Below are 16,699 nucleotides of genomic sequence, written 5' to 3' on the forward strand. Positions count from 1 at the left end.
CCGGGGTGTGAATGCTCCTGCCCCTGGTCAATTTCAAGCCACCGAACAGGATCAACTCAGAGTTGCAAAGAGATGTGCAAATCAACGCCTGGGTGTGAGCCCAGCTCTGCCCCTCACTAGCAGTGAGGTCCTGGGCCAACCACACAATGTCTCTGAGCTCCATTCCTCATCTGTACAGTGGGAAGCATATCACCTCCCAAATGGGAGTTTCTGGGAGGCTGTATTAGAACACTGGGTGGCACAGGGCTTGGCCCATGATAGACGTTTAGGGTGTTTTTTCCTTCTCTCCCTTCCTTTCTCCCTTTCTTCCCCACACCCTGCCCTCAACAATGATCAAGGAATATCCAGCCCTGAGTAGGGAGGGCAACCTGAGACCATCTCCAGACCCAGAAGAGAACTGAATTAACAGAGTGTTGCCCAAAGTAATCATTGCCAGCACACTTAGGGGACACCAGTGTCACCTGGGCCGGGGCAGTTGTGGAGGGTGGGAAGTGGGCAAGCAGAGACTTACAGGGAGGTTTGCTGGGAGCCAGAGCAAATGTCTGCTCTCTGCACCAAGAGTGAGCAGAAGGAGGGGAGGAGGGGAGGAGAAGACTAGAGACCTCTGAGGCAGGCCAAGCCTGTGAGCTGGGGAGACGGCGAGCTCTGGTCTCCGTGCTGTGTGACCATGGGCACATTGGGGTCCTCTCCTATGGACTGGGGATGTTAACACCCATTCGGACAGCAGTGGAGGAGGGAGGAGGTCACATGAGCGAAGTGGCATGGACAGCACCCAGCTCACAGTGCACGGTTTTTTGTTCATGTTTACTGGCCTGTGAGCTCATGGGGAGCTGGCCTGTCTCATTCCAGACCCATGTGGACCAAATGAAGCAGAGCAATAAGTGGGGGAGGGAAGAAAGGCTGGGCTCATAGCCACCAAACTTGGGTTCCAGTCCAGGCACTTCCTACTACCATCTTTTCATCTCCCAAGGCCTCATTTTACCAGGTTGTTCCATAGGCTCACGGGTAGCTGCCATCATGTCTGATATGAGGACCACATGGAATGATAGGTCCAGAAGCACGTTGTTGTTGGGAACCGTCCTGCCTGGTTTCAGAAGCTGTAACCCCACCGACAGGTAAAAAGGCCCCATGGCTAAGGGACCTTGGGACCATAAGCCACTAAGGAGACAAAATTTATACTCCTGGCAGGGGCACAGCCTCTGCCCCCTTTACTTCACTCTGCTTGACCCCTGGAGAATGGCTGGATTGTCAAAGATGGGTAAGATTCCTTAAGGAACAACCTAAGACAGGCACAGTCATGAAGGGGCCATCAGGGAAGGACTTAGGGGATTGTGGAGGAGGAACAAAAAACCCTCACCCCTCAATTCTATCATAGCCTGAGTCCTCATTCTATCTGTAAAAAGTCCCCTAATCTCTTGGCTGCCCTGCTTCTCCCACCTGATTCAGGCCTGTTACAATGCGGAAAGGGGGTGGCAGCCCTGTGCTGAAACAGGTGGTACCCAGCAGGGGGGCGATCAGGCCTGAGAAAGAATGCATTAAATCCTATGAAAACCGTTTTGCTAAGAATGTCCTCAATTTAAATGTTAAGGGTCCAAGCACAAAATAAGTTTGTTTCCCCAGGTTTTATGGCCGATTGGTGTCACCCTGTCTACTAGACCCTGACTCAAAAGGACCCCCATGATCCAAGAAATGTTATCTGTAAACCATACCTCCTTTCTTTGCTATGCATCCCTATGAAAGCTAAACTCAATAAAAGCCCATAGAGAGAGAGGCTCAAGACCTATCTCCTCTGAGAGACTGGTCAGCCTTTTCTGCCCAAACAGATCTTGTCTTGGTAGACTCATTCTCATCCACGGTGGCAGGGAGAGCTCTGCTGGATGAAGCTCCCCCACATGTTGTCACCTCTCCAGTGCTACCAGCAAATAGAGAGTTGGGGTATCTGGAGCCAGTCTCCAAGAAAACAGAAGTAGAACTTGGCCAATGAGAAGCTTGCCTATAAAACCAGTCTCAATTCCATGTGCCATCAACTTTCTCATACACTTTTCTGACGAAAGCCCTGTACCCCCCTCCCACCGCTGTGGGAAGATTTGACAGCAGAACCAGACAGCATCCATCATGTAGCTGATGGATGACATCCTACATGACTTCATGTAGCTCCTAGTCTACTAAGGGGGGTGTGGGAGGTTCATAGTGAGATGGCTCCTGAATTTCACCAGGTCTTGGACTACACTAGGTATGAGGGACAGCAATGCCTCAAGCTTGCTTCCAAGGAAAGGCAAGGAACAGGTGGTAAGATTGGTCACCCCTAGCCAGCAGGCCATCCTCCAGGTGTTACCAGGAGTGGCTAACCAGCCAAGGGTCATCACACCCAGGGAGGCTGTCAAGTGGGGTCCCCTTCTTGCTAAGTAGCAGAAATCGACTCTGGACAACTCAAACCAAAAAACTCACTGGTTGAAGAGGACGAGTTGCAGGCCTTGGCCTTGGGAGGACCCATGCCAGCTGAGCTGGAGCAGCTCTGGCATGACCATGGTTAATACTGGTAACCCTCCCTGAAGCTAAGAGCTCTGCATGTAACGACTCGTTCCATTCTGTCAGCTCCCTGGGAGGTAGGTCGCACCATTATTTCTAGGGAAACTGGCAAAGTACAGTTTATCGGGGGCCTCCACTGGCAAGGGGGACTTTCCAGTGATTCTCGGTCTTCCTGACGCTCTGCTTCATATTCAGATCCCAGGGAGAGCGGTTTGATGCTTCGTCTTTGGAGTGCATTACCTGATGATGACCCCTACCAAGATGGCACACAACTGGGGGTGGGGTTTGCGTAATTTTCCAAAGTAAACCTGGAGTATATTACCAGGAGTGGAATGGCTAGAGGCCAAGACAAAGACCAGATTCTTTTTCTGGGTGTCGCACTCCTTTGAGTGGCCACTCTGCACACCTCCAGCTCCAGGCTTGTTGCATCGATTTGCCACACCCATGGAGTCACAGACAGTAGGTGTTGGTGAACGTGGGTTCTTTCCACTAGACCCCACGGAATGTGCAAGGGTGGGTTCCAGAATCTTATTTCGCTGGTTCATTCCCCAGAACCTCATGCTGAAAACAGAGACCTCTTAGGAAGTGTTTCATCACCACCAACATCTATCACTGAAAATGGAAGGCTCTGCCTCCTCTTGTAAAAGAGGCTGCTGCACTCCCCCTCCCAGTGATGAAAAAACAAACTGTTTCTCCTCTCCTCCAAGAGCAGCCACGTCTCCGGGTTGCTTCAGACCTGGGTTTCAAAATACCAGTTTTTCCACTTAAAGAAGATCTTGAACATCGTTAGTTTTTTGAGAAAGAAAAGACAGAAGAAAGGAAGAGAGAGAGAGAGAGAGATCCTGGGTCTCTTGTCCTCATCTGCAAATGTAGTTACTAATACGGCCTCATGGATTGTCGAGGGCACTTAATGCATGAAGAACATCTCACAGGTTTGTGGTAGACAGGAGCAATCAGTAACACCACACTTCCTTCTCCGAGGCCCCAGCTGGAGTCTCAGGACATGGCCTTGAGTTGAGCAAGTCCCACCATGCATGCTTCTGCCTCTGGTTCTTTGCTCACATGGGCTGCTCTCTCTGCCACATTTCCCCCTCACAGCCCTTGGCTTATTAATGTCCTCCCTTCACTTCCATGTCTGAACTTCTCCCTCCTCTCTGAAGCATTCCCTGGGCACCCAAGTAATCACTCTTCCCCTGAGAACTTCCTGTAGGGGACATCAGTTCCCTCTGCGTCTATCAGGCATCAACAAACTTCCCCCTGGACTGTCGTTCATCTTTCCTGGAACGTGCCCACCCTCTCACCCCATGGGGATGAGGGTCCCGGTTTCAGGTCTTTCTCTGTTCAGATGGGCCCTGCCCACAACAGATGTCCATTCATCCTCTTGATGATGACCAAGGCTCTCAGGGACACCCCTCTCCCCTCTGCACAGATGAACACACGGGATAATTCTGTCTCAGTGAGGGCTTGAGAAGGAGTTCAACAGCCAGACAGGGAATTGGGTGCCCTGCAACTGTCCGTGTGGCCGGACCTGAAGAAGGGGCCGAAGGCCATTCTGCCTGGGTGACAGCAGAGCACGGAGAGAAAGCGTCAGACAGTCCTGTGTCTACATCTTTGATTGCCACTTACTGACTGGGTGGCCTTGGAGAAGTTACTTAACCTCTCTGAACCTCGGTTTCCTCATCTGCAAAATAAGGCTAATTTTACCTCTCTGGGTGGCTGTAGGCATGAAAGGGGGTGAGAACGACAAAGCACATGGCGCCTGACCGCTAGTGAGAGCTCAGTTGGGGTCGGAGCTCCAGCCCCTTCCTCCCTCTAAGTGAAGAATCCATTTTCCACGAAGCTGGAAACACCATAAAGGCACACTCTCTCCTGCGGCGTTCAGGACTATGCCTCCAACGCTTAGTACCACGCCTCGCGCACCATCAGTATATAATAAAAATTCATCGAGCGCGGGAACGAATGAATTTCCAGGGGCCTGAGGATGTTGCAGAGGTGGGCAGGATGGTAGAAAAGGTTAGACGCCCACACGGATCCCGGGAAACCCAGTTAGCCTGCGGAACTCACCAGCCTCTTCTTTGTTCTGCTCTTTGTTTGGCCTCTACCTTTGAAGTCACAGACTGCTGGTCCGGAAGCCTGAGCAAACCCTGAGGAAACTCCTCCAACCTCCATCCCTCCCCCCAACTGTAGGAGGGTTCCAGTGTGTGTGATACAGATGCTCTAAAAAGTCCAGGTAGCCAGGCCCACCTGAGGCATCACTGGTGCCTTGCAACCCAGACCCACATGCCCCGCCCACCGGATTCTCCACAGCCCAGGAGAGGGATCACGGGAAGGAAAGAGGGAACCTGGGGCTGGACCGGGTACTGGGAACTGGAAGGAGCCGGTACTCCTCTGTCATGACCGAATCTGAAAACCCCGAGCCTCACAGGCCTGCGGGCGGTGGGGCAGCCAGCACTCGCTGCTCACCTTGTAGCTGATCCATGGAACGGAGACTATTGACGAAACAAAAGCCAGCTCTGATACAAGAAAGGAGCAATCTCAGATTGTTAGCTACAATGGGGTGGAAGGGTTGTTAGGGGCAGGGTTCCATCAGGGCATGGACCTGGGCAGCTCTCTTTTCGCGCCTATCATCTTGGCTAAGGAATTAGGATTTGTGGGTGGGGGGCATGATATGATCATTGGTTCCTTCTCGAAGAAAGTTCTCCTGCTTTAAAAAAAAAATGGAAGTTTCAGAACCACTGAAGTAAGGGATCTCTGAGGTTGCTTCCAGCTTTCACATTCTCTGGACTTAAAAAGGAAAATCTGATTCAAAGTCTCAGGAAAAACTCCAGTTTGCATCTGGGGTGGGGCCCATCTGGGGGAGCAGGGGCGGAGCAGCCTGCACTGGCCAGACCCCTTAACACACAGCTGAGAGCTCAGAAAGAGCCCTCCCTGTCTGCCCGTGAGTGGGTTGCGGGTGGGGAAGGAGGGTAAATACATCGTTGTAACATCAGTTCTCTCTGTGCGCAGCCCCCGCAGTCTGCGATGCGGCTGCCTCCGTAATAGCCACCCCCACCCAACCCACCTGCTGAGGCGCGGTTGCGAATACAAAATTGGCATGGCCTCTGGGGCCTTTGGCTCCACCTAACCGGGCCTGACCATCCACTGCTAATCTCTTGCACCCACCCCCAATCCCTGGTGCACGCCCCGCCCCCACCCAGGGCCACTGCACAGGCCCAAGGGCAGAAGTTCCTTCCCAGAAATGCCCAGTTGAAAACACCATTTGGGTGCTCCTGGGTGATCTGGGAGACCTGAGAAATCTGGGTTTCTCCTCGGAGTCAGATACCTAGCAGTGGGGAGCGAGGGGTAGGAACTTCCTGCCCAGACAGTCCTGTGTCCAAGGGACCCGTTCTCCTCCCAACGCAAAGACTCACCTCTCCGAAGTTGAGCTCCCTTGCTTTATGACCCAAAAGGGCAGAACAGGCCAGGGCGCACTGGCCATGCCCCTCCCTAGCGGACACCGCCATTGCCCCACGCTGGGGAGGCGAGTTTCTGAAAGCTTGCTCTAGATTCTACCCTCCCCGCCCTCCAAGGCAGCCCCTGGCAGGTGGCCCGGCAGAGCCTACTGCCAGGTGCAAGGCTCTTGGTCACATCCAGGAAGGGCGCCCTCCTCCGGCAAGCTGGCCTCTTGCATCTCTCACGGACCCTTCTGGTATCCCCGCCCCCTCGCGGGCACTGACTTGGAAGCGGGAAGGACGGACCCCACCTCTGCGGAGAAGAGACCATTCCCGAGCAGCCTGCCACCCCCTAACCGGCACCCCAGGCTCGGAAAGTTTCGGACCCGAGGTCCAAGTCGGCGCTCTTCCTCTACCCTGAGCAGTGGGGCTCAGAGGCGACGCCGGCTCCCCAGCCCACAGGCGCTGGGCCCCGGCATCCGCGCCCCCCTATCCCGCCTCCCGCAGCCTGCAGAAGCGGGCAGGGGCTTCCAGGCGGCCGGGTCAGCTTTCTGCAGCTCGGTGGCCCGATGCTGCTCGAGCGTTTCGGGCAGGACTCGCAGGGTGCGGTCCTGATGGAGCGGGTTTCGCACCAAAGCCTTTCCCACCACTCGCCATCATCTCCTCTCCTGCCGCGTCTCGCTGCTCCGAGCATTCCGAGCATTCCGGAGAGGAAAGCGGTGCAAACCTCCGGCCCCCAACCCTAACCCCTGCTTCTCGCAATATCCAGGTCTACGGGGCCTTTCAACAAAGCTCGGAGCCCTCTCGATATCGCTGGAACCGGGACAAGAGACCCTTCCTTTCCATATAGCCTTTCCCCTAGAGGCATCCGAGGGAGGGACCCCTCACCCCAAAGTTGGGGGTAGATTTTGATCCACTTTGGAAAGTCTCTCGCTCTAAGGATAGGGGGTCAAAGGACAGGGCTCGCACTCCCTCCGGGTTAGGCCAGCCTCTCGTCGCTCTCTGCCAGCGGGACCACTACTCGGGCTCGAATTCTGCAGCTCTCCCATCCGCAGGCAGGCCCGGCACTCTCACAGGGACCTCCGGGTAGAAGGGAGCGGGGTTACTTCAGGGGACACCCCTTCCTGGCAGGCATTCTTAGAGCCTGGTCAGGCGCCACCCCTTAGGACAAAGCAGAAGGCAGGGGACAGAGTTGACACCAGCGTCCCCCAACACACACACACCTCCACGGTCCGGTTGGGCCAGAGGCTGAGACCCTACTGATCGCAAAGGCTACTTTTGAGCACTCCACGTCCCTTTCCCCTCCATGGTGGAACCAGGCTGTGAGTCCAAATGAATTGGTTCTGGCACCCAGTTTGACACCAGGTTCAGGGGGAACCAAGGATGGGGTCCTTCTAGTCTCATCGCCCGCGAATCTTCGCTGGTCCCGCCTCCCTCCCGCTGGGCTCACAGCCAATACTCGCGCTCCCTGACTGCAAGGTGCCAGGGTCGCCAGGTTTTGACAACGGCTGCATTTAAGACCCACCAGCCGATGGCGCCGGGCGGGAGGCACAACGGCTGCCGCCGTGAACCCTGGACCCTGGAGCTGCGGAGACACAGATCGGTAGCTCTGGGGACTCCTCTCCGCTTCATCTTCCTCCCAGACCCTTCAGCCTAGCTGGGACCAAGTCCGTGCGGGACACACACACCCCACCTCCCACACCTCCTCAGCAACCCCCCATCCCTTTACGAGACTCTACCGCGGCCCCCGCTAGAACCGCACGCTCCGTAGCACACGCACACACACCCAGTCCTCAGAAGCAACGCAACCCCCACGAGCCCGCACCTCCCTACTCCTGCCCAAGTGCCACACTCTCACCTGCTGTGCATGCACGCTGCTCTCCCCCCACACCAACACACTCATCTGCTGTCACACACCCCTCAAAAGACCCGCACATTTGGGACACGCGTGAAACGCCACACCTCACATATTCACCCACCCGTTAACACGCTCACACATACAATCACACAAGCTCTCACACTTCACACCCTCACGGAGAAGCTGGCACCCGCTCTCACCCCCACACACTCGCTCACACACACACATTTTCCGTGTAGCCGATACAGACACTCAAACACCCCTCCAGGCACTTGCTCACTCACACACCATTACACGTACATCTCTAAACACACTCCCGCACCCTCTCACACTCAGCTCCTTCCCGGACACCCTTCCACAGAGACGCAACAAAGACACACGCACACATGCCCTGGCACAGACCCAGAGCGCTCTCTCCAGAAGAGATGTCCTCCCTCCCTCTCTGAGCCCACCAGCTCCACGGACCCCACCCCCACCCCCGCCCACCAGGCCAAAACCCGTGCTCGGACCCTGAGCCTCTCCGGAGCGACCCCGCTCCCCTCGCAGGCGGCCAGCCCCCGCACGCATCCCCAGCCAGGGCTCCCGCCCCGCGCCCGCGCACTCACCGCGCGCCAGGTCCAGGATCGCGGCGAGCAGCAGGCAGACGCAGCCGCGGAGGCTCGGGGCGGCTCGCATGGTGCCCGGGAGCTGGCGGAGGTGGCGGGGCAGCGGCGGTGGTGGAGGCAGCGGCGGCAGGTCCCCTCGCCATGGGCTCAGGCGCATTCCTGCCTCCGGCCGCCGGCCGAGATTGTGGCGGACAGCGCGGGGCGCCGCGGGGGCGCCCCCATGCCCCCGCGGCCCGGCGGCCCGGGCGCCCGACTCGACTGGCCTGGGTTTCCGTGGGGCGCCGCGACCCTCGAGCTCCGGGCGTCCTTCGGGCGCACGGCAGCCGCTGGCTCCACGCTCCTCAACTGCGAACGGCACCCACCACCGCTGGGAGTCGGATCCGCGGCGGCGCTGGAGTTTAGAGCCAAATCGCGCTCCCTCTGCCTCTCGCTCGCCTCTCCCGGAGGCGCGAGCGCCCCCCTCCCGGCGCCCTCCCTCGGTCCCTCCCCCTCTCTCCGCCCCCCGCCCTCCCTGCCCTCCCCTCTCCCGGCTCTCCACGCTCTCCGCTGTATTATACAGACTTTTCTTTAATCCTTTCTGGGCTGTTCGGTTCTCGTCCGATAAGCCGATTTATTGCAGGGAGAAGGAGAGCTCCCCGCTCCTGGTCCCACCCCCTTCCTCTCTGCCTCCCATCCCCTCTGCTCCCCCCAGGTTTCCCCCTCACTCACAACTGGCTCGCAGCCCTCAGCTTCTTAACCACCTCCCAGCTGATCGAGCTCCCCTGCCCTCCGGAAGCCGGGCTCCACCTCATCCCATCCCCGGGATCCCCGCGCCCCAGGCTGGTGGAGGGAGGCAGCCTCCGTAGCCTCCGTGAGAGCGGTGCCAACCGCGGTGGAGCAGAGCAGGCAGGGTGTGGCCCCCGAGGACTGTCCTGGCCACCCACTAATGCCCTTAGTGGGGAACATCAGGGGCATAGGTGTTTTGAAACTTCCCAAATTAGGGATGCCCTCCCCTGGCATCCCAGAGAAATGGGATATGTTTCGTCCTTTCTTCCAAGAATAGCCATATCCTTGCATCCAACCGGAAATGGTAAGGAGCTGGTTGTTTCCTCCTGGCAGAGGCCAGGGTTCCACTTTCTGGGAAGCCTGACACCCTGCCTCCCCCCAATACCACCCCCCCAACCTGCCTGAGGAGTGGGGTTTGGGCCTTCCACCAACAGGCGCGCACACACACACACGCACACACCAGTGAACTTCACGCCTGGCTGTGGGCCTTGAGGTCTCCTAGGAGAGGAGAGGTACCCTAGCACCTGGGGGTAAGGTTTAATGGGGAAGTTCAGAGCGTGCCAGGAGATGGCAAGCTGGGGCGCAGAAAGGCCCGCACAGCCAGGGGCAGGGCTGGGTTCAAAACGCAGCTCGTTCGCTGGGCTCTTGACCCAGTGTTCTTTCTACAGCATTCCACAGAGGACCCCCAGATTCCCTGATTCTCTCAGGTTGCTGCATGAGACCTGGGCACTGTTTACTTAGTAGCCAGTGGGCACGTGGCCAGCTCCGTCTCCAGCAGCCCTTTGAAGGGGCGTAGGGAGTACCAGGGGCATTGAGTGTTTGCTAAGTCGTGTGTTGGGCAGCCCTGTGCGGAGAGGGCCCGGGGCGGGAACTGTTCCCTCCATCTGGCCTCCCCAAACCTCACTACAGGCTTCCCCCTGCAGCCCTGCTGCAGCCCCGCCACCGGGCCCCGCCCCGCCCCGCCCCGCCCCCAGCCCCAGAGAAGGAGCGATTTGCATTTATGAAGATCTGAAAGCAAACATTCACCTGACAGGCTTTAGAATGATCTCAGTAAAATAATAATAATGATCGTAATAAACCCTTATAAATAGGTGTTTGATTACAGTTTGTCCCGATGTGGGATTTTTTTTTTTTTGAATCAGACTAATTGGCTGCCAGGCTGATTGGACTGGTTATGGCTTGAATACTGGAGCCTCGGGCCCTTTCTTTCCCTTCTGGCTGGCTGTTCTTTGCTCCCTCTCACCTCCCCCCCAGCCGCACCCATTTCTCCTCCAAGTTGCTGAGGGTCAGTTTGATGTCACCTCTCCCTCACACCTTTTTTTGAACTGATCCAGCTATGCTTCGGGGCACAGTCCCTGACTGAGTCCCCCCTGCCCCTCCCTATCCCCAGTTCTGGCCTAGGAAAAAGCCAACAGAACCCAAATCTGTCCCCGCTGCTAAACTGTCTGTGGAAAGGCTTCCCTGACTGGGGAGCAGCTTCAAGCTGAGAAGCACCTCGTGTTAGCAGGTTGGTCTGAGTTCACAGGCCGAGGCCAGCCGTCACGGTGTGGACATTCCTGCTGCGAACCAGAGTGTATCCAGGCAGGTGGACAGGCAAGAGTTCATCAGGTGAAACCTGAATAGGTGAGGCTTCCTGTCTGCACTCACTGCAGCCCGGCTGCGAGGAAGACAGCTGGGGGTCTGGTGGGACTCTGACTCCCCTCTCACCCGTGGGTCCACGCCAGCTGAAGGATAAAATCCCCAGGCAGCAGCGGGAAGGGACTAGAGATTCACCTTCATTATGCCATCAGTGAATGGCATCAAGCAAGAGGCTCACAAGGAGGAAAAGAGGCCTGGTGGCCAAGGAAAGGTTGCCTCCTAGGGCCAAAGATGGGACCAGGAGAGGGGCTGGAGCTGTTGGAAACCACAGTGAACCCCCCACCGTTCTCACTCTCCTCCAATATCACCCTGTATTACGAGCACTGGTCTTCCTAGCCAGCTCCTGGCACACAGTAGGCCATTCATAAATACTATTGGGTGGATGGATGAATGGGTCCCTGGATGGCTGAAGGCAGGGCACCTGCTCATAGACACTGTGTTCCTCAGCGCTTAGAACAAGGCTGCCGCTTGGCAGGTGTTAGCAAGCATCGTGTGACAGGAGTCTCGTCGGAGGACAATCACCCCACTGGATGGTGTGTTCGTGGAGAGGACATCCTGCCCAGGTGGTTTCCCAAAAAGAAGCACAGCTGCAGTGTACGTGTTTACACAGCATGGGAACTGTCCCCAGTAACACCGCCACCTTTGCACACCTTCTCTTGAGGGAGCCCACTCATTCTGCTCCCGTTTTACAAAACACAGCTTCAGAGTCTTTTTTTTTTTTTTTTTTTTTTGCCCCAGAAAAAGGTGTATTTGAAACACTGAGAGGCAAGGTTAGCAGAGGGCACAGGGTGACTTAGCCCAACGAAAAGTCACCCAGGGCAGCCACAGGCTTTTAATTTGCTTAAGTCCCTTGGCTCCTGTCTCCTGATGGATGTGCCGCCAGCGATGTGGTCTCCACTCTGCAGTCCTGGCACTCAGATCCCTGAGCCAGGGCAGGGCGTGCCTTCTTTGTGCTCTGGCCCAGCAGGGCCCTGGACCTCCCAGGAGCCAAGGTGAGGCAGTCCAGCTGGAGCCTCCCTCTGTCCACTGTGCTGAGCTAGGCTCTCTCCCAACAGAGGGCACTACAGCATCAAACAAATTTCTCTTCTCCTGACCCTGGGGAACACCCCCAGAGGTCAAAGGGCCCCTCTGTGACCTCTAGTTTGTATGTTTCCAGGACAGGAGATGGATACAGTATATGATTATCTTCCACAGCCTGGTATCCAGAAGGATGGGCTCTCTTGGTTGGGAGAAACACCCCCTGTGAAATTTGATAAGGTCGCTAAGAGAGTAAACATTTATTCCCTGGCTGGGGTAGCTCAGTTGGCTGGAGCATAGTCTGGTGACCAAAGGGTTGTTAGTTCAATTCCTTGTCAGGGCACACACCTAGGTTGCAGGTCTTATCTCTGGTCTGGGCACGTACCATTGCTGGTCCAGCTGCTCTGGGAGACAACCAATCGATGCTTCTCTTTTGATGTTTCTCTCTCTCTTCCTCTCTCCCTAAAAGCAATGAAAAAAACATGTCCTTGGGTGAGGATTAAAAAAAAAAGCGCTAAGCATTTATGAAAGTGCTTCTCCTGTGATAGGCACTCGCGGACTCTTCACAATAACATACGAGGTTGCCACTGTCATTATTCTTATTTTACAGATGAGAAGACTGAGGCACAGAGAGGCTAAGCAACTTGCCCAGTACCACACAGCAACAGAACCAGATTTGTACTCAGGAAGAGGCCAGAGCCCAAGCTCTTAGTGCTCTTCCAGGCCAAGATACACACACTCATATGTGACATGTGTGTGTATACACACAGGCACACATGCATGCCTTGGAAGCCAGTATTTTGATGAAAAATGAGATTTTAAAAAAACTTTAATAAGTTCCATGTGGTCCACCTCTCTCATTTCATTTAATCCTCATAAGAGTCCTCTCTGGCAGTCTTATGTATACCCAATGTACAGCTCAGTAAACTGAGTCTCAGATGAGGGAAAAGACTTGCGTGAAGGTAAAGGACTGCTGGACATGGGGCCTGCCCCGGAGATCCATACGTGCATGCTCATTCTCGCTTCCTCCCCCCTTCCCCTACTCCCATGTACACACACTGGCTCACGCAGTTCCCCGGCTCCTTCCTACCTTGCCCTCGGCCTCTCCGTGCTAGGAATTAAACATCCATCAGACCAGTTCTCAGACAGGATCAGGTCTTTTACTGTTTGGTTAAATTAAACACAACTGAAAGTGACGCCTTAACACCAGTGATCCGAATCGATACGGAGTCGGTCGCTTGGAATTAAGTCCAAACCGTGTCCTTAATGGACCTCAGTCCCATCTAGACTCTCACACTCCAGCCCCAGCCCGTCTTCCCGCAGAAGGAGCCCACTGGGTTTTCCACGGGGAGTCTGAGGCTGTGGGGGGGCTGGCTGGGCCTCAGCATTACAGACCCACAGAAAAGAGCTGGACCGTAGGGAGGAGGGGGGACCGGCTTGGCAGAGAGAAGAAGGTCAACAGAGGAGACCAGCGTTTCACAAACTTGGTCCCACCAACCACTGGCTTCGCAAGTTTGTAATAAACATTCCTTGAAAGGGGCCTCTGTGGTTAAATACGTCGGAGAAATGCCGCCTGTTAAGCCCCTCCCCACTTCTTGGAGATTGACGATTTGCATGAGCATGTTAAAGGCTATAAGAAATTCTGCAGCCTTTTCCAGTTTTGTTTACCTGAAACCCAAACTCTTTGGCCTCAGAACCCTCTCTGCATAAATACCTATTAGTGTCTCATGAGCTAGAGTTCTGTAGGTCACAAGGTGGATGGGAGATGCTGCTCTTGCCCTGGACAAGTCCGGCCCCTTCCCGATTACCAGTCACGGTAGTAGTAATGCTCAGAAACACAGGAGCAGCAGCACCCGCTGCCAACTGGCGGCGTTCATTGAGTGTTTACTGTGTACCCACCTCTGCTCTAAGGGCTTTGCTTGTACTAATGCCTTGCATTCCCTTCATAACCCTGTGAGGCTGGTTCTGTTTGAACCCTCCAAAAGAGGAGAAGAAACTGAAGCACAGAGAGGCAAAGCCCCTTACTTAAGGTTACTTTGCTTCATGTATTTCTGAGATGGTAAGCAATATGGGAATAAGGACCCCAGTTAATTTATGTGTGTGTTACTTGTGCCTGGCAGATGGTAGGTGCTAAAGAAAGTGTTTGGATGGGGAAGGGAGGAAGGGAGGAAGGGAGGAAGGAAGGAAGGAAGGAAAGAAGATGGATAGATAAAAAGATAAATGGGTAAAAGAATAATTGGGTTGATGGATGAATGGACAGATGAATGTGAGCATTATTGGGTAGATACATGAATGAATGGATGGGTGGATGGCGAGTGGGTGGGAGAACAGATGGAAAGAAAGGTGGGTGGGTGGGTGAATGGAGGATGACGGGTGGGTGTGCAGACAGATGGGTTGGAAAAAGGAATGATGGTGGATGAGCACATAGGTGGAGGCAGTGAATGGGTGATTCAAGATTCGAAAAACCTCAGTAAGATTTGTACTTTTCTCTGTGTCATTGAATTTGGTAAGTATAAGAGACCTGAACTAACAGGTATTAGTCATAGTTAGAAGGTGCCAGCGGAGGTAGTCAGGCACAGTGTCTAAAAGCGTGGGTTCTAAAGTTGGCTTGCCTAGACCCAAATCTCGGCTTTGGGACTCCAGAAAAAGACTGCGGGATGGATGCCTGCCTGGGCAGGTGGATCCATGAGAGGGAGGGAGGGAGGGAAGGAGGGCTTCCTGATAGGACTTGAGAAAAGCATTTAACTCCTTGCACTTTGATTTCCTCATCTGTAAAATGGGGATGGGGGTAAAAGTACCAACCTCATCAAGTTGTTGTTCTGATTGAATCAGGCAGTGTGTTCGATGAAGGAAGCACTCAATAAACATTAGCTAAAGCAAATACTCCCCACCAAGGCAGCCATGCGATGCTGTGATTACCCCGAGCAGTGGTTCTGCTTTTCCATCCTTAACTTCCTGCACCTTCAGCAGAGAGGGGTGGATGAAGACTCCAGGGTCAAGGTCTCCAGAGACTCAGCAGATGGTTGCCAACAACAGGAATCAGGGAAAGAAAAAGGTTAGTGCAAATAGGACCTGAAGTTCACTAGCCCCCTGTGGCATTAGTTAGTCTAGTCCCAGCCTTAGCCTCTTGTCCCCATGATTGCCCCCTCAGACCCGGCATCTCCTGCTCCTCCTCCCCCTCCTTCTTTTTTTAGGGGGTTGAAAAAGTGAGGAAGGACTTTATTGTGAATCCATAAATGGCCAAGACTTTACAGAAACAATGCTGGAGAGAAAGATATTTTAAAATATGTTTTATTGATTATGCTATTACAGTTGTCCCCATTTCCCCCTTGGCCCCCCTCTGCCTCGGTATCCCCATTCCCTCCAGCAGTCCCCCCATTAGCTCATGTCCATGGGTCATGCATATAAGTTCTTAGGCTTCGTTATTTCCCATACTATTCTCAACCTCCTTCTGTCTCTTTTGTACCTACCAATTATGCTTCTTTCCTGTACCTTTCCTCCCATTTTCCCCTTTCCCCCTCCCTCTGATAACCCTCCAAATGATCCCCATATCTATGACTCTGTTCCTATTCTGGTTGTTTGTTTAGTTTGTTTTCTTTACATTCAGTTGTTATAGCTGTGAATTTGTTGCCATTTTAATGTTCAAAGTTTTGATCTTTCTCTGAGATCACCCTTGGTACCTCCCCTTTCCTCCTTTCCTTGCCAAACTGCAGTCCCACCCACAGACAACAGGTGGCGCCATCTAATATGTGATTTGTTCCATTTTTACAACCTTTGCATTTGAGGTCCTATTTTCTGTAAAACAAATCTGCTTCCTGTTTCACTACTTTGTAAGCTTTAATGTATTCACAATGAGGCACGGTGTCACGAAATGTGTGTCCTCAAACTCCCGAGTGAGTCACAACTGTGTGATGGGTCCATAATACTATAGATGAAGGGAGACCCCAAGCAAGACAGCTCCCCGCGTCCCCGCTATTTGAGGTGCACATTGTCTTCGCTACACAGAGAAGCCAGATCCTCTCTGGTCCACTCCCCTTTGTGTCTTGCTCCCCTAGGTCATACTGGGAGCGCTGGAAGGGTTAGGCCCATTTCCCCTCGTCCCTTGCACCTCCAGTGCTGCCTGCGCAGGCCTGGGTCACAAAGAAGGGAGGCCCAGCCAGCCGGGCTAGTTGTCCGGTGGGAGGATAAAGGGATTTGTAACCAACAGGCTCTGGGTAACTTCAAAAGCCATCTGGTGAAGCCGGATCATTTCCACCTCTTTCCGTCGGCCTGCTTCCTGCCCTGAAACATTTGCAAACACCCCGGTCTGATTTGTAGAACAGAGGGCCACCTTAATCTCTCTGGGCTTCGGGGTTTTCATTGGTAAGAGGCAAAAGGCTGGGCTAGATCCTTGAAGCCCCTGACAGATGTCACCTGGGAGCGAATCCACCTCCACCTTCCGTCTCTTTATCTCCTCCTGTGCTACAGAGGAAGCCCAAACCCTGCGCCTGGCGCTGAGCTAGCGCTTGGGAGACCGGCACTCTGCAGAAAGTGAGACCCGAAGCCTGGACGGGTGCCTAAGAGTTAGGGAAGAACTTGGGTGCAGCCGCCTGTGCAAACCTTACAAGCAGGCAACTGAGGTGGCCAGGCAGGGACAGCAGGTGGCCCAGGAAGGCTGGGGCAGGTGGGGTGCAAGGCAGTGCAGCTGAGAGCTTAGCAGGGCCTGCAGGGAGGGCAAAACAGCAAGGAAAACTGCTCTAAAAACCTGCAGTGGGCGGAATGACCTGGACACATCTGCCCAGCTTGAGATTCTGTGACTCTCGGCACTGACCTGTCCCTCCCCAGCCCCCAGAGGGAACTTCACCAGCATTGGAGCC

At 54.6% G+C, this 16,699-nt stretch overlaps 1 protein-coding gene across 1 annotated transcript in view; it reads right to left on the bottom strand.

The window, feature by feature from the left end:
* The window catches only part of IGSF21 (immunoglobin superfamily member 21), a 229,312-nt gene extending 220,440 nt beyond the window's left edge, over positions 1 to 8,872 (bottom strand). The window contains exon 1 of the mRNA XM_037045071.1: positions 8,424 to 8,872. Within this exon, the coding sequence (XP_036900966.1) occupies positions 8,424 to 8,580 (157 nt within the window). The 5' untranslated portion in view covers positions 8,581 to 8,872. The remainder of the gene's footprint in view (positions 1 to 8,423) is intronic.
* Positions 8,873 to 16,699: the final 7,827 nt, after the last annotated feature.

This window comes from Sturnira hondurensis, unplaced genomic scaffold, assembly GCF_014824575.4.
Source record: "Sturnira hondurensis isolate 20B ecotype Veracruz unplaced genomic scaffold, ASM1482457v3 Scaffold0004257, whole genome shotgun sequence".
In the NCBI taxonomy this organism is placed as follows: Eukaryota; Metazoa; Chordata; class Mammalia; order Chiroptera; family Phyllostomidae; genus Sturnira; species Sturnira hondurensis.